Here is a 26,481-nt window from a genome sequence, read left to right on the forward strand (position 1 = left end):
AGTAACATAACACTATTCCACAACGGTATTGAAAAATGTAACAAAAATCTTACTTAAGCCATCAACATTATTTTCCCAGACATACTAAATTTAGAATTAAAGAATCTTTTTTAAGAACTCACTATAAGTTTATGTCCAACAAGTATACACGATAACTTAAGCTAATAATTAAAAAAACTTGATGCAATAAATAAAAAACGTTGGCTGAATAACTTTGAATAAAAAAAATTGACATTAATGAATCTATCTCTAAATAGAGTGTTTCAATATACATTCTCACCTTAATCTTTATATTATACTAAATTAATTGAAATTACGATTTTCAGAATTTTTGTTGTGTATAATTATTTATAGACCAAAGATTCAAATTAATTATTTTATTTTAATTCGTGTGAGGAATCCATATTGATACAAGCATGTTATTTTAATATAAGAACCTCTTTTGTAATTTTAATTGGTTTAACTACTGAGTAATTAAATCGTCGTCGTTCACAAATAAAAATTCAGTACTTGTTTCTGTATTTTTTAAACTTAAAAGAATTAGAATATAAGAATATAATATATTTAAAAAATTGGTTATATGTTGATTTAAAAACTATAGAAATTTTTATTAATACACTATCATTTTAGAATTCATAAAAATATTTTGATAAGAATAGACTAATTATTAATAAGATATAAATAAAAATTTTAATTACCCTAAATCTGACCATTTTAATTTGAGTGTGGGTCTCATTTGAAAAATATTTATTACTACTATATTTTTAAAACGTATCTAAGTATACCTAAACATTCCAAAACTCTGATATTGAAAAAATGCATAATAATGGAAGTAATCCTTATTTGTGAAGAACTCTTTTTAATTTCTCTATATATGCTTCTACTAACTATGCAAATCTAAAAAGATTCTCCCAGAGTCTTAAAATATTTCGATGACCTATAAAACACGAAATAAAATATTTTTAGATAACTTGATATGTTTAATACGTTAGGTGAAGAAAAAACTAATATTTTTTTTATATATAAAAATAACACAAATCACAATCATAAATAGCTAACTCACTAGAAAACGTATGGAAAGATCCGATTAAAATTAATATATTAATTTTCCAATTAGTATAATGGCTTAAAATGTTATTCTTTTAAATTATTAAATTATTACATACCTATCTATTTAGTTAAGTTTTATTTAAATATGACAAGTGAGATAACTGTTGTATACACACAACAAAAAAATGTGCTGTTGGTAAAAAGTAATAATAAATATTCCAAAAATATAGAATTAAAATCCAGAGAAACTAGATATAAATGCATACACAAAATATGCAAGCAAAAATATTATACACAATTGATGTTAATATTATAATTTGCCCATCGCCGCGGGAATCAGGTACGCGTACGCATTCACATAAAAATATCGGGGATTGGTAAATTGCGTCCCCAAAAAAAAATTAGTAAGTAAATTGAATTCCTGAAAAAAATGTTGGGACGTTAAAATATAGTACGTCAAATTGTATAATACTGGTATAAATACTATAAATATTGTATAAATGGTATAAATTAAGGTATATGTGAATTTTATAATATCGTGTTCTCGGTAAAAACTTAAATGATAAAGATTTAAAAAATTCAAACTTAGCACGATATAATTCACAACTATTTGTTGTACGCTCGGTGGTAGCTGCAAATTCAGACCAAATATTTGAGGGAAATGAAGCATCAAATGAGATTTAAATGTCTAGTATATAATCGCTAAATATCTGTATTTGCTTGTAATTTGATTATATATGGCTATTAAATCTTCTGTAAAACATTTACCAACTTCTTCAGGTCTTAGAATCGGCAAACCAAAAAATATTTTTAAAAAATTGCTTCTTTCTATCCTTAAACTGTTATATAAATATAAAATATTAAAGTTTTAAGTTTTTAATATTTTAGACCTAGTTGCGCCAATGATTTATAATCGGGACCCAACTTACCTACTACATTTTTATACCCGGGGCTCAACTTATCGCTTTCAAAATGTACACAAATTATAGCCAAAACCTAGCCCCAAAATATCGACATCAATATTATTGTTCGACAAACGATTAATTAATAGGAAGATAAAACGAATGGGAATCGGGCTTTATTATATTACTGATCGTCTCTTCAAGTTAGTTATAAAACTTTAAATAGCAACTAATGTAGTAGCAGTTTCAAATTTAACATGTAAAGACACGAAATTAATAAGGTATAAATGTTAGAATAGGCTGTTTAGGCCGAAACGATATTACCTATATGTAATATGTGTATATAATACATATATAAATTGTGTGCAGAGTTAGGGTGTTAGAAAAAACTTATGTGTGGAGTTAAAGTGGTACATTACAAAATGGCCACGATACGTGCGCAGTTTCGATGAACAACTTTCCTCTTAACTAAGTAGTCAACCCAAGTATGTAACACGACCAAGGAAAACCTGACAATCAACCACATATTAACCGAGTGCCCAAATTACGTCAAAGCACGAAGAATCTTAATCGACACAACATTACTTCAACATGCATTTAATAAAGAAAATCAAGTAATTTATATATTTTTCAACGGTATTAACTTAAGTAAAAACTTGTAAATAATTGCAAACAATGTTAATCCTTTTCCTCTCATTTTATCTACTAACTTATATATTTAAGCTAAAAGTAGGCTAATAACCCTAGTTTTTGAAGTCTTAACAGTTAATTAAAAAAATTATTATTATTATTTAATCCTATTCACAATGTAATTATAATAAAAATGATAATAATAATAATTAATATCTACTTTAAAACAAAATACAAAAATATATATACCATATGTCCCCAGAAATAGGGTACACTTTATCACTCATTACCCTGTAAATATTTTTCAATTTTGTTTGCAGGACAGTAAACTAGACAATGAATCATAAAGTCCTATGACTTACAATTATTTAACTTGTGTATTTTGCGCATGCGCAACACAACATCACTATTTTTAAATGGCAACTCCTATTTTGAATATCATTTTTGAATTAATCAATTTTTTTCATGTAATTTTGATCTATCAAAATATATTCTAAACCCATAATTGGCAAAAAGAGGTAACTTTAAAAAAATGTATTCCCTTTGATGCCCAAATTTTCATTTTTTGAAATTTAAATTAAATTTAAATTTTTTTAGCTTATGTATATCACAAATACTCAACAAGAAAATATAAAGTAAGTGTAACAAGACAATTTGACAAATTTCCATTACAAATGTTACTATATTTATTAAATAGTTCTGTTACACCCTGTATAGTAGGAAAATTATAAACAATGCTAATAATATAATTACATTTCTGAATACCAAACTAAATTATTTTGTACTGAGCAAAAAAAAAGTGTTTTTAATTCAAGGTGTACCTATCAGAAGATTTATAAAAACCTAAATGTAAGCCTTACGTTTATTTTATTAACGTTGACCTCGGCATAAAAATGCTTTACTGGAAGTAAACAACTTGAGATTTTTCTTAAAAGTTTGTGACGTTTATGAAGCCTCTCAACATAAAACATTATTTCAAAAAGTGATGGTATCTCAAAGAAAAATGTAGGCAACTAAATCATGATATTAATTAAAAAAACTACATTATTTTTGAAACGATTTATTTAAGTAGGATGTACATTTATAAAGATAAAATTCGATCGAATGTTTGTCAACCAATTGAATAAAATTAATTTTACCTGATTTTTCCTTCGCATGAATTCCGTCAGTACATTTTTTAATTTATTACTTATCGCGACATCTATTTCTCGATTCTCATCATAACCACATTGTTAGATAATTTTAGTATTTTTAAAGTTCGTAAATAATTTTTGACTACATCATTATTTTTAGTCATGTTTATCAAATAATTAGTCATGTCTTATAAAAACTTAAAATTATCACAATGGTTATGCATTTATTATTCGAACTATTCTTCAAGAGTTGCTATATAAAAATGTAAGAATAAACTTCGAGTTTAAATTTTATTTATAGTTGAACTATTAGTTTACTCTGATTTTCAAAAGAAAAAAATACTTTTTCTTTTTTCGTAAGTGAATAGAATCTTGTTGTAAAAAGATACTTCAATTTCTAATTCATCGACGATGACTTTACCTTCTTTTAAAGTACTCATCAGAGTGTTTTTCTTTTTTTTTTAAGATATGATCTCAGCTAATATATTTCTTACACCAGTTGTATCTAATGTTACTTTCTGTATTACATTACTTGCTAAATTGACTTGATTTAAAACTAGTGCCACATTGCAATGCAACACACACAATTTAAGTTCTTAATTTGTTTGGCAATAGACTCCGGCTTCTAAGCGAATGATTTGATCAAAAGATAAATCCTTACTCATTTCATACAATAGATGGTATATTTCAGCAATTTGATATCTAAATGGTCTAACTGCATCCATTCTACTCCCCTATCTTGTAGTACTTAATAGTCTCAAGGTTAAATTAGTAGAACTTTTTTTTAACAGACCAGCAACAAGTAGAACTATTTGAAAATAAATAGCTTCTATTGCTGTTAATTTGATATTTTTAGACTACTTTATATTGTTTTTTTCCGTGTATTTAAAATGAGAACCAGAATTTTTATTATTCTCTTCTTCATGGTTAATTTTTCGTACATATACGTTTCACGAAAAACCATAGACGTTTTGATTCAGACATATGCACACTAAATAAACGTGTATAAATAAAACTAAGCTAATTGTACATCTTATGTATAGATTTTTTATTTTAAATAAAAATATAAGAAATAAAAAATAAAACTGATCCAGGTTCAAAATATATATTTAGTAATAATACGGATGATGGGCACTCGACCGATCCTCAATTAAAAATTAAAAGTAACAATACAATTTTATTTTTATCAACATCGAAAACATTATGTACACTCAAAATACTACAATATTAACACAGCTCAAAATATGTTATATTAATAGGTAGTTTAAATTTATGGGCGTTGAATAGATTTAATCATAATTTAATGGAAATGTTGTCATCATTTTATACACCTAGGTATTATACAATGTACAAAATCTAAATTATATGTTTTTAGTCATGTTATATTAAGCGTTTTATTATAAAATCTACATGATCTATATTTCGATTGATATCACCGCTCACTACGTCAATAGTGATGCCTTATGATTGTGCATTTTTTTATCTTTTTATAATTGAAAAACACAACAATTTTATATTGTTGACTTAAATTATTTTAGCTTATAAAATGCACCTGAAAAATATAGTATCTGGATATTTTAATGTTCCTGCCACATTATAACTAACCTATAATTTTATAATATAAAAACTGATAATTCTATATTTTATTATAGGTAAATTTATTTTATTATGAGCAAGTTAATACTTCAATACATATATTGAAATAAACATGTAATAATAAAATATGTTTATTTCATGTATATCGTGTATACATAGTATACCTATTATATACTAAGTATTAAAGTATTAGTGGTATAAATATATCATTTTAGACATTATATGAGAATTGTGAATTTCCTTAAGACCATTAAAATAAAATTGATTTTACGCGCTTTGTGTTTTCTCAAGTATAAAAAGTAATATTGCGCAATCGTGTTATGTCCGTTAATAATATTAAAATATAAATAGTTAACATAATATCTAAATTTTTCCACTCTCAAATTTTTTTCAAAATAAACAAGATGAGATTTATAAAACTAACGAAAGAAATATGCAGTTATATACAAGTTCATTTGAATGATAATTAGAAATTTTTCATAACAGAATTTAAAAATAACGCATAAATCTGTTAAATGCATACAAGTGTAATAATTGTTTGATTATTGTAATCGGTACTCAGTTTAAAACTGAAGTTATTTTTTTTTACGATAAAAATATTATCGAATGATTTAACCGAAAGCTATTTTTACCGTAATGCTTAAACACCGTAGTATTATTCCTTATCATAGGAATATATTATTATAGGTTTATATTCAATGATATTAATTTGTATTCCATCAGATTCGTTTTATAATAATGTTATTACATAATATTATTAATTTCGTGATCATTTAATTGTCAAAATGATGATATACGAACTTTATGAGTGTCCAAATGTTATATATTTAAACTTTTTTAATAGTTTTACAACACATTATTCGTAGAAAATCATTAATCGAATGAACCATTTAGACTCTGGTAAAAAATGAAGTATTTCCTTTGGTTTGTGTTTGTTTAAAACGATTTTCTGCTATCTCGTCATTCTTCAAATATTTCCTATTTGTAAACAAATTGTTTCAAATGTATTTTCTACACGCGTTAACTATTCTCAAAACTTTTTTTAAGATTAAAAAATAAATTAAAATTGTATTGAGTAAATACCGATTGAATAAGAGGATTCTTAGTTATTCGTTTAATGTGAGTATTGAAATACCTACAGACTTTTGTGACATTTTGTAATGTGCGTAGCGTATTTAACATTTTTCTAATTGTTCACCCCAGCGTAAGGGTGCGCGAGGGACTGAACTTTCATTGGAATTTCCACGCCGATAATTAAACATATTTGAATCGACGGAGAAAGCCGTACAAACATAAAAATATACTATTCTAGGTATACACACATTAAATTTTACGATTTCTGGTCGTGATTCAAAACCATACGGATCAGTTGATCACTTGCTACTTCCCCATGGCTTATCATTGAAAACCGTCGTTGCGTAAAATACAAACGCTACAGTGGACCTAATGAACTGACGACGATTTTCACTGCCAGCATTAAAACTGCAGAATTTAGCGGCGCTCACCCTCGGCACATGATTCTCGTCAGATATGTTCTGTACACTATAGAAACCGTGTACGTGTTTATAAGGGTTTTCTATTAAGTCAACAGAGTAAATTACGCGGTTGGGTGAATTTAAATTTGATAATGATTTCTCCTTTTTTTCATTTTAATAACACTGAAAGCCAAGGCGTGAAAGTGTAAACAATTTGATTGATTATCGTCCTAGTATAGTTTTTTTTAAACAAGACTATAATTCATTGTTTTTCGGATGCAACGAACACATGTATATCGTAAAAGCTCTGTAATATCGTCCACAATTCCGATAATATATTTAAAACTATACATATATTTAATATATATTCCGATCGTTGTCTTTCCTAAAATAAAGGTACCTATTACAATCTTCAACACGTTGATATTGATCTTATAGATTGGTAAATAGAATATTGTTATGAAACGTCAATACGTTAAAATCTTTACCCCGAGTCTGAATTAGATACCAATTGTTAAATTTAATTAATACCACACTGAAAAATAAAAATTATACAAATAAAATTTTTATTGAATCTCATTTAATGTATAAAACCGTTGTTTCCTATCTTTAAACTACCTAATTTATTGAACCATTTCGTTTCAAATCATTTAACACTTGTTAAAAATAATCAATAAAAGTTTTAAACGTTAAAAATAACAGTAGTATATTCAGTTAGAATTCAGTTAGAATTACTCCAACATATAAGATAAAATGTTATTCCCATATCCTACATGTTTTAATTTGATTTTGATTTTGAATTTTGATTTTCAATCAATTAAGTACATATAAAAATGAAATTTAAAACACTTTATCGTGAATTCGATAATATTTATACATTTTTATCTAAACACATGAAATTCGAAGTTGAATCACTTTCTACACAGAGAGGTGTAAAGTACAATAATATCATGAATGAAATACTAAATAGATATTTTTAATAATGATATTTGATTACCGTATTTATATAAAATACATTTATAATAGTGATTTATAGTTATTTTTTGTTTTTTTGATGCTTAAGAAATATTATTTGAACGTTACAGATTTTTAAAATATATTAGGTATGCAATATAATATACTAATAATAAATATTGTATAACTAATATTATATTTACATTTCAAATTTAGATCTAAAGAAATGAATCACCTACTTGCTTTTCTAAAAATTAATATGTTATTTACTTACCTACTATACGTTCTTATTTTTCTATCAACATTTTAACTACCAATATAATAGCTACAAAATAATAATATAATAAACCAATAAACACCGCTAAAAATGATTTTTCAAAGTAATTTTATGACCGATTTTAAATTATAATTTCCTATGCACCAATACTATTGTATACGACGAAGAAGGTATCCAAAAAGTGTCTTTTACGGCTATAAAACTCTATTATATACTATAACTTGAGTAAAATTATTTAAAAATTTAAATTAACATTTTTAATATAAAAAATAAAAATAGGGAACGACTTGTTTTAATTAAAATATCTAACGGATTATTGTAGACGTTTTGAATGTTTCGTGGTAATTAATCTGCAGTTTTGAATTTATTGCCCTGTAGTATCGTTGTATCGACGTATATTAAATTATTTTAATTATAAGTTTATGTAGAGTTATTACATTAGGGGTAAATCGCTAATTGGCGAAAGTGAATGGTTTATTGTTGCATAAACTTATGTTTCCGTAAACCCTTTACAAATTTATACAATTTTAAAATACAGACTAACAGTAGTTACTACTTTTTAATTATTCATATTTTATTACAATTATAATTATTATTCTCCACTAGCTGATCCTGCATGGTGTTTCCCGTGACAAATTAAATGCCCTTGGATTTACCCTGTCAAAATAAATTTGAACTACACAGATTTTTAACACTGTAATTTGAATGGTTTTGACCAAGTTTAAAATACAGATCTAAAATTATATTCAATCACAATAACCATTTATTTTCTGTGACCAACTGCAATCCTATATCAATAAAAACATATTTGTTTTTTTTGTGAACCAACACATCATTGTGAGCACCTAGGTCAGATTATATATATACGAATTTTACGAAAATCTCTAACTATTATGGTTTGAGCTGTATATTGATTATAAATCAACTATTCAGGATTTCATACAAAATTAATACAGATTTCAAATTTATGTCTAATTAAAATAATAACTCTTATATGGATATTAGGTAGGCATTATTATTATTCATTGTTATAAAAAAACCTGCTTATGTATTGATTTACTGCAAAGTTATAATATAACTAAACAATTAAAACATTTTTAAAAGTTAACCAAATTTCAATTGTTATGTTTATATTATTACACAATACCATAGTAATATCAAAGTAGATATTATACATTTATTTTCTAATGTTGGTTGAACAAACAATAATTTTAAAATGAATTTTTTTTTGAAAAGTTTTCTTATTTTACTAAGTATAATATTCATATATTATCCATTTTGGCAGGTTATTATACATTACAAGTAAATGGAAGTTTATTTAAAAAAAATAAAAGTATTGTATATGTTAAATCTTAATATATTTTAACGGCTACCTAATTTTTATCTTTTATATTTTATACGTGTACACTTGAGTGACGGAACTATAATAATTTTATTATATTGGGTTTAATATTCAAATAATTTTGAAATGGTAGATTTTTCAAAAGAATACCTCAATAACTTAATTTATTTCACCAAAATTATGATAATATTATAAAAAAATAACCTACAAAAATTAATTATATAAAAAAAAATTCATATTTGTTATAGAAATATTAGTATCACAACTATCTTGGATTTTAATGAAACAATTTTAGTTGTGCAAATTACAATATAAAATAATTTTAATTATCTTGGTATTTGATTTAAAATTAAAAATACTAATTACATTTATAAGATCTATTATTCTAGTGTACTCTGTAGTCTGTATAATGTGTATAGTAGCAAAAATATCTGTTTATACTTCCACTGTTACCAGAATGAATAATATTAATTTAACAGTCATATGCAGTTATATTTGAAGTTTAAATACATTAAACAGTAATGTTGAAAAAAAAACAATACTGGTACTAATGTAATAATATTTTTTTTAAAAAATTCACGAAATCGCCATAAATAGATTATACAAAAAAATAATTCTAAAATACTTTAACACGAAAAATATTCAAACAAATAACATTATGTACAAATATAACTACGTCGTAACTACAGTGTTATTACTATTTCACTGTTCCTTAATGGCCTTAATTCTATATTTAAATCAATAAAAACAAAATGTTGTAGCAACCTGTTAGAAATAATAATAAAGAGAATAAGGCGCAAAAATACGATTATTATTATGGAATTATTTTTATTTTTTTAAGTTTCGTTTTTTATTTTATTGCATTCAGTTTAAGATAGCACAACATCGATCTATTTCCGTTTATACATTTATCGGCCTGATTGCTAGCCTTATAATATTATAATATAACATACAGGATTGCTAGTTTCAGCATATAAGATAAACATTACATATTTAGTAGACGCTTATTAACGTAAACGTATTAATATTCAACTATAAATTATAACATTTAAGACACTTACACAAGAAATTTAAGAAATAACAGCATTTAAGTCAAAACAAAAATATACATCATACATTTAAATTTAATAATTATTAATAGTATTATTTATTTATAAAATGTACATGTATTATTCAATTTTTGGTATTAAATAAGTATGATTATTATGCTCTAAATTATGGTCGTTTGTACAAAATTACACTTTAACTAAAACAAATGAATTGTTTGTATTAAAAAATACCTGAAATAAAAGTTATCCAATCATGATTACTGAATCTTTATTAAAACGTAATTTCGTAAGACGTTTGTTTTTGTTTTAAAATGTTTACCTTTCTTTTAAATTAAGCATTAAGCAATAATTATTTTTATAATGCGTTAAAATATATTATTGTAGATTTTATAAGTGGTGTTGTAAAATATCCCTCTTTCTTAGGTAAAATGAAACATTAAATAAATATTATCATAGGTGTACCGATCACAATAACCGAGATAGGTAGTTAACATGCAATATTATAATGTGACTTAATATTTAATTGGTACACAATACTTTTCGAAAAACACTATTGACAACATTAAACGTGACTATCACAAACAGCATCCACAGTAGATTTTATATACGTGTCTGTTACTGCATGGTGTGAATAAACTTTTTATCATGCATATTACATTAACCATACTTTCGTGGCGTGAAGTTAACCTTTTGTTGATAGATTATAATTGTATTTAGAAATATTTTTAGTGTCAATACCCTGTGTCCAGAGATATTATTTCGAAGACGCTTTAACTGGTCAGACAGAAAAGCGCATTCGTCGGGTATCTAAGCGTTGTTCTTGTTATTACAGTACGCAAACTGTTACACGATACCTTTATAATAATATTATAACAGACACGCGATCTGATTATGATATTACATAAATTATTCAACCCTTAAATATTATTATAGTACCTACTTATAAACGTGTTGTAAGTAAAGTAACTTCCGTTAAAATAAAAATTGAAAAATTAGAAATTATGCTTAAGTTATAAAAATTTAGACGAATTTTAAAATTAAAATAAATCTAACATTCCTCAATTTTTTTTAATAAGTTTTCAACACAAAGACTTTATATTAAATATATTAGATCAGCAATAATTATAAATAATCAACATTGAATACAATAAATACTCAAAAAAGGGGAAAGTAGATAACCGGTATCGGTATGCTGTTTATTGGTTACCTACTTTCCGCTTTTTGAGTATCTATTTTAATTGGCAGTAGGTGCCGGTATTATACACCTTAACATCGAGTAAGTTATGTAATCTATATGCTAAATTTAAATTTAATAATGAATCATTGAAAAACTATTCTGGGCTATTATAGTTTGTCACCCTATATTACTAATTATATTTTATGATATATTTAATATTTATATTGCTACTATAATAATGTATGTTATTAATAGTAGTATAGTACTACAGTAGGTTTATTTAATTTTTTCAAAAAAAAAAAATCAATAATTTATTATTAGTATTTAATTAATATAATAATCAATATATATATGTATATATATTTATACCATATTAAATTATTGTTATTAACTTTTAAGTTAATATCACCACCTTGCCGTAAAACAGTGTGAATATGCTCATTATATTAAATTTTTGAACCTAAACTATAAGAATTGAAAAAGCAGAAAATGTTATGAATTTTTACTACAAAATACTTGTATTTTGTATAAATTTGAACTTTAAATGCATATATTATATTATATAAAAAAAAAAATTTTTTAATATTTTTATACAGATTTAAGAACAATTGTTTTTTTTTTCAACAAATTGAACAATTAAACATTTCTCATACTTATAAATACGTTTAAAAGGGTTAAAATATTTAAATTAAACCATGTGTAAGAAGTAAAACATAAATATTTGCAAACAATTTCAAATATCTGCAGTTATTGTTTTATTTGTTTTCAAAAAAAAAAAAAACAAAATTGATTTTACCAAAAACTGGAGAATGTAAAAGTCCCTATTTTTCTTTAATTTTTTATTTGTTTTCTAGGATAGTTTAAAAATTACTGAACATCTTTTACTCGTGACACTTCAAAGTACTAACTACATTAAATTTTCTACCAGAAACCAACTTCAAAGTTAAGCATTTTAGCATTGTTTTCATCTACTTATCATGGATACAGACACAAAATAAAATATCGTTGTAAAATCAATACATTCAACTCTCTGCTCAGAATCTAAAATGAATAAACATTTTTAAAATAACAGTAAAACTTTTAAATATACATCGTAATTTCTTTCAAAAAAAAACTAAGTTTTTTTTTAAATTGTGACGTGAAAGATTAATAAACATTAGTATACTCACTATACGAATAAGTACCTCTCTATCACAAATTTGGCATAATATAATCGAATAATTATAATTTATGTGTTATTGCAACTTTAGTAATGCTGCATATTTATCATGATATGAGTATAATAATTTCGAACATTATTTTTTATTTTTACAAAGATTTATCGGGGAAATAAAATTTGTAATAAGCATTACAAAATAAATATTATTAAAATACAAAGGTATAGTTACGTCATTGGATTATTTAAGAAAACTTCTTATGTCTTGAACGAATATTTTAAAATACTTTCTAGTTGTATAAACACAACCATGAAATATAAAATTGTGTTAACTTATATATATATATATTACATATTGTTGGAGGCGTTGGAGCTTAATAAAAAAATATACATTTTATAAACTGTCTGAATTAAAAAAAATTAATAATTTTTATTGACATACAAATTACAAGTTCAATATGAATATTTGTCATACATTTTTATTACTTGACCTGCTGATAATAAACAACCAACCCAAAAAACCAACAAAAAAAAAGTTTATTCAATAATCACTAGTCAAATAAAATATCTAACCAACCGAAAAATTAAGAAATTAACCATTTTTTATGCCTATGAATGATTGAAAAATATTATCATTACTTATTATTTATAATTGGATTCTCGGTTTTCTAAATTAAATAAAGAAAATACCTGCCATAAATAGGATAACTATATATGTATTTTAAGCTGAAAATCACCAAGTAAAACAATATATATTTTTTTCTTTACAAAAAACTATATTTTATACATACAAAAGTTAAATTATTTTATTCTTAAACATTCAAATAGGTAGGTACTCAAAATGAGATTAGGATTTTGTTTTATTGCCTTCGAAACATGTATTTATTTAAATCGATAAAACTTTGTGTGGGCCTGCTATCTTACAGTACCTTTGGTTTATTTTTTATGTAAATAATGTAATAATTTGTATGGATATATATATTTATTTTTACTGTCAACGTAGTATCACCATGCATATTACTACAGACATACATACAGTACACACAAATATCGTGATAAAATAATATAAAACATTTTATGTGTTCTTAAAATATATGAATCATTGAAATGTTTAACGGATATGAAACGAAAAATGTATTCTTTTATTAGTTATTATGCTTGGATTAGCTATTGATTTATTATACAACTAAGAACGAAGATGACTATTTAAAATAAAAGCTACACAATAACGTTATCTAAACAATTTATGAAATATTTTTACACATAAATATAATAATTTAAAGTTTAACATTAAATATATTAAATATTACCGCACAGAAATATGTCTGTAAAATAAATAAATGTTAACTATAAAAGTTGGATATCTTTCTCCAAAAAAAAATACCAAAATACGCCACTACCAAACTACAGACATAAATTATATTTTAAAGATTACTTAAAATTTTTATCGGTTTGATAATTATTGGTTATCTTTTATAAAATATTGGTAAATTAGAACGATTTTTTTTATCGCCGATAAAAGTTTAATACTATTCAATTGATTTAAACTTTAAATCTAAAACGTACACGCCAAGTTAGCTTTAATGAATTAATACCAATTACCCATTGGTATTACAAAAGTATTTATTCGACACCCTTCAAATCGGGTTCATTAACTATAAAGTATATCATATTATACACTTAATAGAAGTAAAGTAAATTATTGCCTAATAATTGCAAATAAAATTATAATCTTTTCACCTTATTTCGCTGTACCTACAATTTTGATCCATTGAATAATTTCTATAGGAATTATTATTAACAATTTAAACTGTTAAATTCCACAAAACTAATACCTTTTAATAAGTAATGAATGAAAAAGAAAAATTACAAAAATATTGATTGAGCAGCATTCGTTAATGTAATTAATTGTATACGTATTATATAATATTTTTATCACATATTTTCTACCGCTTATTAAAAAATACCATTTAATATAATATTAAAAATAGAAATTATTAGATTTTAACATTTAATTAAAATAATTGTATAATAAACTTATAAGAACTATTATATTGTGTTTAAACTTTACCGGAAATTACGAACATTGTAAGTTTTACAATGGGTTCCATTGATTTCAAAACAATCAAAGTTTTAAAAATTATATTTGTTATAATGTTAGTGGATCGAACAAAATCAGTGTATCATATTATCATTGACTGTGTTGCGACATGGCAATATTATAATATTATTCGTTGCGATGATAAATGAAATTACACACCAGTGGGTTTTTTAGTTATTTAAGATTCAATACATTTTAATATATCAGCTGTTGATGACAAGCGAAAGAGAAAATATAAGGGGGAAAAAAGCCAACGTGTTTACACTCCCAGTTACTCAGACACCGCGCACGTATAATGCACATTAAGCCAAATAAAGAAGTTTCCACTAGTCACATATGTATTATATAGTTTTTTATATAAGGCACGTGTAACACATAATGTGTGATTGATGGACCACCTGAGTACTCGATATTATACATCAGGGAGTAGATGTCACCAATTTGATTAAGTCGTTATTAATATACAATTTTTGTTTATTATTATTCCTCCAATCATCAGTTTTATTTTAATGGGTATTTTACAATGTGTGGTATCCACACAGCGAATATTTATTATTTACGTAATCCTTCTTGTCTAATTCGTCATCGTTCGATTATTATGAAATCGATCAAGTTATCAAACAATCAATTCATTCGTTCCTTGTACGTTAGATAAAATCGTTGACATTTTTATTTTCCAGTTTAATAAAATAAGATTTTTACAACTTAACGGTAAATATCAAGATAATAATTAGATATTTTAATATGACTTAATAATTGGTGATATTTAACTTTGTTATTATTGAATCAATTACTGAATCCCGGATACATAGGGTACATACTATAAACATTTCAGGTGCATAATATAATATAATACTAATAGGTACATTACCATAAAAAATGTCAAGTGAAAGTAAATAATTTACATTTCTTCTTTCTTTAATAATATATAGTTAACATAATACTTATAGATCTAACAAAATCAAATTAATTTCACCAATTTCACATTACTTAATTTATTTAAACTTTAAACCCTGTAGATTTAAACTTTTCGAAATAATTGAGACAATACTTATACAATAACTGCACACTAATCATAAGTATACAAAAGCTTATATTGTATTATCCACGTGGTTTTTAATTATTATAATATAATAACAAATTATAGTGTGATGTATTTATAGAAAGCATATAGTAACAAAATGTATTGTCGAAAGATTTTCTCATCGTACAATACGTGTTTGATAGGATTCATGTTTACAGTGATTATACATTTAAAATAGATCACCACTCATCTTAAAGCCTAAAAAGTGGCAAAAATTATTTTTGAATCAAAAAATGTAAAAGTAATTATTATTTTATTGTATTAAATATAATTATATAATATGTATTTATGGATTTCTACTGTAAATTTGGCTGTTATCGTAGGTTTTAACGTTTTTCATCGTTAATCGTGCTTGTTGAATAATCACTTAATTTATATTTCTACCTTTTATAATGATAATATAACACAGAAGTATCGTAATTCTTAATACTTTTGGAATGAAAAAATTATTTTCCTTGTTTATACAAGGAAATAGCAAAAAAAACCGCGTTCAGAACGACGATTTTTCTTCAAAAAAATAAACTTCATAAAATGTAAATAAGGTAACTGTAGTCTACGTATATTATAATTTACTATGAGTACGTTTTACGCAGATATTTTTTTTTCTATATTTATAACTTTTTTTTAAGTCTATTTACAAAATATACGAAAAACATAAAATCTATATATTTTGTTTATCAATTTAATATTTTTATTTACGTTGTTTATAATGTTATGCTGATCTCAATGTCAGTAATAAAAAATGTAGAGTAATTTACTTTTTTGAACATTTATATTTAAGGCAAATAAAATCAAAGTATCTTATTATTGATAGCAATTAAGTTAGGTAATCTTTTTTAATCTTGTATACAGAATCAGAATAATTTGTACGATAAAATCAGCTGATAATAATAGTATTTATTTAGTTTTGTTTTTATTTTTTCACGACTTAAGTACTGAATATTCTATATTTTTTAATATAATTTTAATATACGATTGATTTGTATACCTACATCATTTTTTTTTTTAAAGAATATTTATCTCTTAAGGATTTAAACTATTGTACTTTATATAATTTTAATGATAATTGTTATCGTATTGTTCTACGTCATCATAAATTATAATACTGTTTTCTCTATAACTTTCCATTTAAGAACATCTATTTATGAATTATACATTTTTAGTGTTAAGTCTTAATTCTGAGCAGAAAAATCTATTGATTTTAATGACGTGTGATTTAAAAAAAAATTAAATGTCTGGGGATACTGTTTGTAGTTGAAAAAATACTTCAATATCTTTTCTGACAGGAAAATTAATCTATTTGGTACTGTGGAGGATGAAAATTAATAATTTTTTAGTTGCTTTCAAAATAGTTGGGAAAATGGGAATTTGTATACAAAATTAGTTTTTAATAAAATGTATTTTGATATATTGTTGCAATTAAAAAACGAATAACCGTACACACTTGACAGTTTATCAAATTTGTGTACACTATTTTATATCCATAATATAAATTTCATTACATAATATTATATTGATTCATTTTAAAATATTAATAAGAATATTTAGTTTTTATTTTTTTTTTTTGTAAATGTCAATAAGCATTTTATTTGTTTGGTTAAAAAGCTTGAAAAATTAATTACATTTTGCATATTAATTGTTTTTATTGTAATTTAAAAGCATAATTTATTATTATAAGTATTTTAAGTTCAAATGTTGACGAAACTGGATATTTGAACGAAATGAACTATAATAGTTATTTTGTTGTCATTTAAAAACATTAATCGTGGAGACTTGAAATTAAATTTTTTACATATTATATTATAATGTTCTACAATACACTATTAACTCTTCAAGATTTACAAATTAGTTTTAATCTGTTGTCTATTTATGCAACAAACTTTACTATTTTACAATATTCAGTATTGACTAAAAATTGAATAACATTAATTTAATTTAACGTATTATTACAAATAGTAGAATAAATTACTATAATAACAATATAAATATTAAATGTATAATAAAATATACTTAGTAATAACATTAGTAAGACTGACCATCTCCGCACAGAATCGTTTTTCATAATATGATTCATTGTTGAGTTTTAATTTAACACATCTATTTAAGTGACCTACTCAATGCCCAATGATGTAGTACACTCGACACCTACTGTATAGCAAAGTACTTGTCTGCTTTTTATTACATAGTTTGTAGAAATTCTTCACATATTACATACTTAGTAAATAATATGGAACTATCTACAGAGTACAAACTATTGAAACTCTTAAAGATTTTATAGTGTAGCACTCAAAACAATATTATCTATTTTATTAAACGTAGATTTAAGACTTACACGTTTGCATATAAATATATAATGTGAACTTAAATCTACGTGGTCATATAAATAGTTTATTTCTTAGATTATAAATTATTATTTGATGGAACATCATAATAAGGAATAAAATAATCATAACATAATTATCCTATAATTAGTCATATTATAATATAACTAAGTTTGGAATAACATTGAATATAATATAACTTAACTTTCATTTGAAAATACAATTGTTCTAGATTATGGAATAATTGCCTTAAATTATATATATATAAGTAGGTTTTACCTTTCAACTAATTAAATAAAAATTATGTACAAGTATAAAATAATTTTATCACTACTAGATGGAAATTGTATATTGTCGAATTTTAAAACATAATTAATTTATTTTACTATTTTAGTGGTATTGAGAAGCAATAACAATTATCGGTATTTACGATCAGTAAAATAATATAAATAATGATAATTCCATCTATGAATAACTTAAAAATTAAAATATATTATGTTACTATTGATCTGCTATCAATTGTTTTCAAACAAGAAAGGTGATTATAATTATGATCGCTTCGAAATTTACTGGTGGTATGTTGTTTAACTTACCTATTATCAACAAACTAAAAGTAAACTCATTATTCATTATTAAATTTGGTTTTTTTTTTTTGTTGTTAAGAAATAACTAATCAAAAACGTTGCTACTTAAAGGCATGAGCAATGTAATTAGTACTCTCGTTGAGAATCATTCAAGATCCGACATTAAAATCGTGTACCTAATTATCTTGCATTAGATGATTAAGTATGATTTTATGCGTTACAAGTATGATGTGAACCGTAATCTGCACCTCACAAACGTATTCAAGTTTTACAAATTTCGACCAAGGGTTACTGTAGTGGAATATTAAAACGGATAAGCTACCTACACCGTCAAATAAACAAGTAGTGCGTATTTCAAATTTCAACCTCAATTGAAAAGGTGCTCCTGAGTTCACCGTAAATAGATGAATGTTATTCATTACTGTAACAATCCGAATGGTGTATCTATATTATAATAATATATACCTATTTAACTCGGTCGACCGTTTTGTTGCACCGCAAAAAACTTAAATTAAATGCCTCCAGTAATTATAAATTATACGTCTTGAAAATAATAATTATTATAGTGTTACGGCTTGTATTGTAAGTGCTTTGTTATAAATTATTAAATGCATGTAATTTTCCAACAGTAGTTTCTTGCGAGGTGTTTTGAGAGTCCAATAAATTGTTCTAATTTTTGTATTCTATAAAAGGGTGGCCCGCCGTGTTATCACGTACTCTCACTTAACTTTAATACAAGAAAACGGTAAATTGTAGTAGGCCAACCTGTTTTCTGTCTAATATACATTATACATAATAATAATAATAGTAAGCTTAGTTATATTATAATTTACTAGTGTGCAAATATAGATTACTCTCCTTGAGAATTTTGTGTTTTATTAAAATACTTTAAGTATTTACTTATTTTAGGTAGACATATAGTATATAATATTTTATACTACTTAGTACTTACCTTATATTATCTTACTACAGTTATCTAATTGTTTTTAAAGTAAACCATTTTTAAACGGTGAACTTTTTATTTCCTATTTTGAAAATATTAATATCCAAATATGTATTAGTTAATGAACAATGATATCATACTATTTAAAGCTCAAAAAATATAGCAACTGGTCAATTACTGACTAAATCCTGAAAATCACATATTATTTATAAATATGTACTTAGAAAATAAAAACAAATTTAAAATTCGATATTTTGCATTTGCACACAAAGTATAAACATTTTCTAAATATTATTCAACTATAGAACACGACATTTAAACTATTCGTTGACATTCAAAAAAAAATTATACCCACCATAATAACCGTGAAGAAGTTTTTTTAATTATACTTAATGCTGTAGTGTTGTGAACTTGATCTACTTAAAATTATATAAATTTTAATTTTGTTAATAGTGAATTGATACACATAATTTTGTTTTGGGAAAATTTAAGGTACACAGAGTTATAACTCCTTTTATGTTTCCCTAATTGAAATATTCATCCATGCCATTCATTTTTATTTGTTGATAAAACCTTTAATATTCTATAATCTATACTATACACTTGCTGTTACAAATTAAGTAAGTTCGATATAGGTTTCCATTGTAAAAAAATGTGTAGTGGTTTTGGTTCACCAACCCACTCGATGTTTATATACAATTTTAATGAAGCTTAATGTATTTAAAATTATTGGAAAGAAAAATGTCTAGAAGAAAAAAGGAAAAATGATCGCTATTCGAAAAAAAAAACCTATAAGAAATCAAAAAAAAAAATTATTTTTCGCACAAATGTTTTGATACGATTCGTTGTTTATGTTTTTGTTTTATATTTTTTCCGACTCCAGGGCTGCTCGGTGGACACGAACGCCGTGACCAGGACGGCAGCGACAGGTGGTGCCAAAAGCGGAGCGGCCATAGTATTGGCCAGCAGCGTGTTGTCCGAAAACGGGTCGTCCAAGCAGACTAACAACACGAACCCACTGCTGAACATGGGCTACGCGCTCATCGCCGCGGCAGCCATGCTCGTAGTAGCAGTCACGTAAATACCGAGACGAGAGGCGGGACACGGCCCTCGGTGACTTCGCGCTCGTAATATATTATGTTATTATATCGGTATTGTTTATTATTTTCGGCATTATTATTGACAACGATGACGTCGTCGCCCGTCGTCGTCTGTTGATCCGTATAAATCGATGGTATTTTTTTTTTTTATCGTGGGCACTATAATATATGTGTGTGTGTATGTGTATGTGGGTGGGGAGAGGTAATTGCAAATCGAAAGGAGTAATGAGGACAAGAATAGACGTCTTGTACAGATCGCCGCCGGTTCGAGATAACAATACCGCACACGTGGTATGCGCTAAAACACGCACACGCGCGCGCGCGCGCGCTCCTGCGATATCATTTACATACATAATATGAAATATACGCTACACGACGAGAGCACATATTAATATAAACGTTTTGTAAAATGTGCGCACGTAATACTATTTTCTTTGTACTTTATTTATTTTTATTTTTTTCATACGTAGGCACCGCCGGTGCGATTGAAATACAATTATCTTAAGACAAGGTTCTATATTTATAATAAATAAATATTAATTGTATATTATATATACACGATTATGCCATAAGTATAAGTGTTTATTTTTACGGAAAGTTGTGCTCCGATCCAACTCCCGTGACATAATATGTAGACATTGTACACTTTGATAATAATATTATGTATATAGTCGATTTACCATATACGTATACGAAAACAATTCCATATAAAAACCCCGAACGGGGTATATTAAGTTTTATTCTCGGTTTTCCTTTGAAGACTTAGCCATAGGGTATGTGACTTTCGAACCACCGACACATATTACGTTTTTCCATTGACGAACGGAGATGCACTGTAAAACGTTCTGCGAAGTGATGAACCCGGGAAATGCAAATAACCAACTTGGCCAAAGCAATCCGAAAATATACGGCAATATAATGTTTAATTTCACAAGTTCCTGCTGTACAGGTAATAACTCTTGTATATATTTTAATTATTTTTTCAGTTGATTGTGTAGTGCGGATAACACAATCGGGTTACTTAATCAAAAAGCACACATATCTTCATCAAATCACAACGTTTGCTAAAAAACATCGAGTTTGATGTAATTTTATCATGATTTGTAGTTTTCTGACTTTGTATGGTTCGTGAAAAAAGTTATTACTTCTCTTATTCTTGAAATCGTATTAATAAAAAAAATATAGTTTTCCGATGATGCATTTCGTTTATGATTTGTAGACAATTAACCACGTTATTCACTATTAATAATAGATATTAGGTATAATTCGTTGTTTTTTGCAGTTTCTGCATTTTTATTAGTATTTTTTTATCATTAAATATAATATAAAATAAATTCTAATAAATCTGTTGTTGTATTATTAACAAATTTTAATCGACTAAAATAATTTTTTTTTAACTATTTGAATCTACGTGGTGCTTAAATGTGTATACAATAAATTAAATTACTCATCATGAAATAATGAAATAAATTCAACACTAAATACTTACTAGTTTTTATTATTTAAAATCTAAACAAAAATAATTTTTAATTATTGTTATTGTTATCAACAGCACATTTATTTTTAATTATGACGTATACAAAATTTATGTATTTTTGGCTTTTCATGAGTAATCTGATTAGATAAAAACACATTATAACATTTAAAAAAAACTAAGTATGAGTTTCCTTAAATGATTAGCTAAATTGCCTAAATTTAATATATTAATTCTATATATTCTTAAATATGTTTAGTAAAAGCTTAATAATCAAAGAAATTTCCTACACTGTAATCAACTTAGAGGTACCTATGTGTAAACAATAAGCGTGCACAGACATTGATTTGAGGGTATGCAGCTGATAAAATGTGCTCCCTGAAAATATAAATGCTCATACCATTGTCTTAAAAATATTTATGATTAATATTATTATTATAACTACTTCTTATTAGAAAAAATAGGTTTTCTAATATTTTTTGATTTCGAAAAATAAAAAAATATTTTTATAAAAACGGACTTATTGAAGAGAATATAATTTTATGATTTTTGTCACATAAGTAAGCTATAAATATCGATTGTACCAACGATATATTTTTCATTCATTTAGTTTAGTTTTAGTACTTTGGTCACACGCCATATAAAAAAATGTCTACCTTGTATTCTGCAGGTTATGCAAGCACATACTCTGCCTACTTCATGTGCATGCTTTTGTGTAAAAAAATTTCTAATTCTACTTGAATATGAAAATAAAAGTGTCCTCGAGAGATTTGAAAATTATACCTCTTTTCAAATATATTAATTACTAGTCATTTCCGTGTAGATATAAACCAATTTTCCAAATGGTTAAATTTTTAAAAGAAACTATTGAATAGTATTAACTTAATACATACCTATAACTGTTAATTTTCTAGTAAATACCATAACTATATAATACAAATGTGTAACTGGAGACGCTATACATTTTTTATGAAAAGAACAGTTTGAATAAAATCCTATTTAAGATGTTCGGTGAGTTTATAATAAATTCATATAGTTGGGTAAAATACCTAAGGTCTGAATTCAATTTTAAAACAAGCCAAAACCAGAGAATAATATACATAAATTATATTTTATTATATCGGAAATTTACTAGGTATTTATCTTTGAGAAATGCAAAAACTTTTTAAATTTTAAAGCCATATGATTTCTTTAAAGTTAAATATGATAGTTCAATAAACATTTATATGATATAAGTATCCAAAAGTATGATTTTTCAAGGCCATGTCACAGCCGATTTAAAAAGTTTGAACACTCAACTTACATAATTTACCACAAGTATACCTCCACCAACCGAAAACTGTTATACCCTTCAGCATGTAACAAAACGCTTCGAGGAATAGAGATCACTGTTTTCAAAAACACAAAAAGAATACCCGGTCTAAAAAAATGTATTTAAAAAAATATTTCAGCGCGCAACTTTCAAAATACATTCTCTAGTTGCAGTGTGTTAGTAAAATTTAATTGGCTAGTCTGAAAAAATGTTAGCGTTGGTACATAAAGTTTTGAACACGATTTATATAATAAAACATTTCTCCGTGATTTTACAGTGCAATTGTCTTTAGGTAATTTCGAACTCGATTAATTTGAAATTTACTTTTGTTTTAAAAATATAATGTAATTAATAAAGTTAAGGAAAGAAACCGATTTTTTTCTTTGAATCGTATACGAAATCTGTATTCACCAAAGTTTAAATAAAACTTTTTAGATCACCTTTTTGTATCTCCTTATTTTTGTGTTCTAATTTCAAAATGTTCCTTCATGATTATAATATATCTATATATATACTATTTATTTATTGTTTAAAGAACTAAGATAAAAATATACTTTTGTATAGTATATAATATAATAATATGGATTATATTGTAGTGTTTACTAGGTAATCAATGCAGGTTTAATCATGTTCTTATTTTTTTTTTTTTTAATTATATCGATTTAATCAAAATTATTTAAAGATATTGAAACCTACGACTATTCTACTATATTACTGACGATGACATTTTTATTATTTTTAAATGTAACATACTAGAAAATATTTCCAGAAATTTATCACTTGTTCAATATGTTTTAATATGTTTAAATATATTTTTTAATTAATCTAATATGGAAATTAATCAAATATTATTAATTTAATTTTGAATCGAAAATGTTCTCAAAAATATGTTGTAAATAAATTAAATGTATGTATTTATAAGTTGCAGCTTCATATTATATTGGAAATATACTACTTGTTAATTTGTTTACTTATTATTTGTTTGTTACTTTAATAATCCCCACATGGGTTTTTTATAATTTTAAAGTCATGACATCAACAATTGAAATTTTAGTGATAACAATAATTATATATTGCAATAATTAAACATTCATGTTTATTTTATTTAATTACCATTTCAACAATGTTATCATTAAAAACAAATTATATCATTTAGACATTTTGTATAAAAATAATAACAACTTCAATATTAAATTACAGCGTATTCTTTTTTTAAATAGTAAATATTTTCTTTTGTTATCCATTACCAAGTTATTATTGTTTTAAGTTACGTAGTTTATATTAAATTTATCTTTTATCAAAAGAAAAACAATAGTAATTTATGGTTTTAAAATTAAAATATTACATTTTTATTTTATTTAAATAAGTTATTTTTTTCAGATTAAATACTTACCTAATCCAAAAGTTTCTACTGTCCTTATTCATTTATTGACAACTTGACATGGATGAGATACTTCAAAACTGAATCTTATAATTTTATTATATTTTCTATATTGAATTTTATCAAATAAATATTATTAGATGATTTTTGTATTAAATTCATAAAATATGTAAGTATTGTAAGTACAAGTTTTATGATTTAAAGTTGAATATAATGTTTCGTATAAAATCAGCCTTATCGTAAATTGAATTTTTTTATATACTTTCTAAAATCAAATGTGTACGGAATACAATATTTAAACAAAAAATAACGATTTTAGTAATATTTTAGTAATTCAAAAATACTTTTAGTGTAAATTTGAAACTTATACATATATTATTATGTTTTACATACAGAATAAAATTTAAAAAAAAAATTAATTTGATTTTTATGCTATTGCTTAAGTATAATTCATACCACGTATTACTATAAATAGTAAAATCAATAACTGTAATAATTTATAAATAACAAAATATTTATATAATAATAAGCTGTCTTTTCTCAAAATCATTTTTTGTATGTAACTCTTTATTATTAAAATCAAACTTAACACATCAATTTATTATAGTGACCTACTCAATGACGAGGTACACACAAATCCTACAACTGCTCACCAGAGCGGCAATTATCTACTTTCCCCTTTTTTCCATTTTAATTTATACTACTTTTTATATTTCTATATAAATATCTATTAAGTTTTTACTTTTTTTAAGTTTATTTATACATATAGTATCTGAAACAAATACCACTTGCATTATTTTTGTATCCAAATAATTTGTAAAATTAAATAAAACATTTTAGTTTAAACGTATTTTTTATTGGCAAGAAAATAACAAATTTTAGGTTTATTTTACTAAAAATAATATTGTATAATAAATGTATTACTTCTGTTAGAGTACCTACTCTCATATATTCATATGTTATATATTTTAAATGCTACTATTTGAATGTCAGTTTCGCTAGCATATAGAGTGAAGTCTGAACTAATAATATTTCTAAGATCTTAGACTAAGTTTTATTCTCGCTACTCAATTATAACCTATATTAACTTACAAATTTAAATATTAATATTTCAATAACTTTCAAGCGTATTATATGAAAAAAAACAAAAACAAATATGTTGTAAAAAGTTTTTTGAGTTACTAAGAGTTATACTTTTTTAGAATTTAAAATAATAAGACCTGTAAAATGTCATAAAACTAACTTTAAATTTATAGAGTATTGGTTTTAATAATGTTTTCTTCTTTTTTTTTCATACTCATTTTTGTTATGAGATAAAATGGCTTCAATAGTTTCATTATAAAGAATCTATAGTTTGAATATTTGATCAATATAATATTTTAAAGTATGTTTTTTCAATTATCTAAGTCTTATAGTTTCCATGACAAAAAATCAATACAC

At 24.6% G+C, this 26,481-nt stretch overlaps 1 protein-coding gene across 1 annotated transcript in view; it reads left to right on the plus strand.

The window, feature by feature from the left end:
* Positions 1-24,418, plus strand: part of LOC132921962 (alkaline phosphatase-like) — a 210,543-nt gene extending 186,125 nt beyond the window's left edge. Inside the window, exon 10 of the mRNA XM_060985234.1 lies at positions 20,658-24,418. Coding sequence (XP_060841217.1) covers positions 20,658-20,855 — 198 coding nt within the window. The 3' untranslated portion in view covers positions 20,856-24,418. The remainder of the gene's footprint in view (positions 1-20,657) is intronic.
* Positions 24,419-26,481: the final 2,063 nt, after the last annotated feature.

This window comes from Rhopalosiphum padi, chromosome 2 (assembly GCF_020882245.1).
Source record: "Rhopalosiphum padi isolate XX-2018 chromosome 2, ASM2088224v1, whole genome shotgun sequence".
NCBI lineage: Eukaryota > Metazoa > Arthropoda > Insecta > Hemiptera > Aphididae > Rhopalosiphum > Rhopalosiphum padi.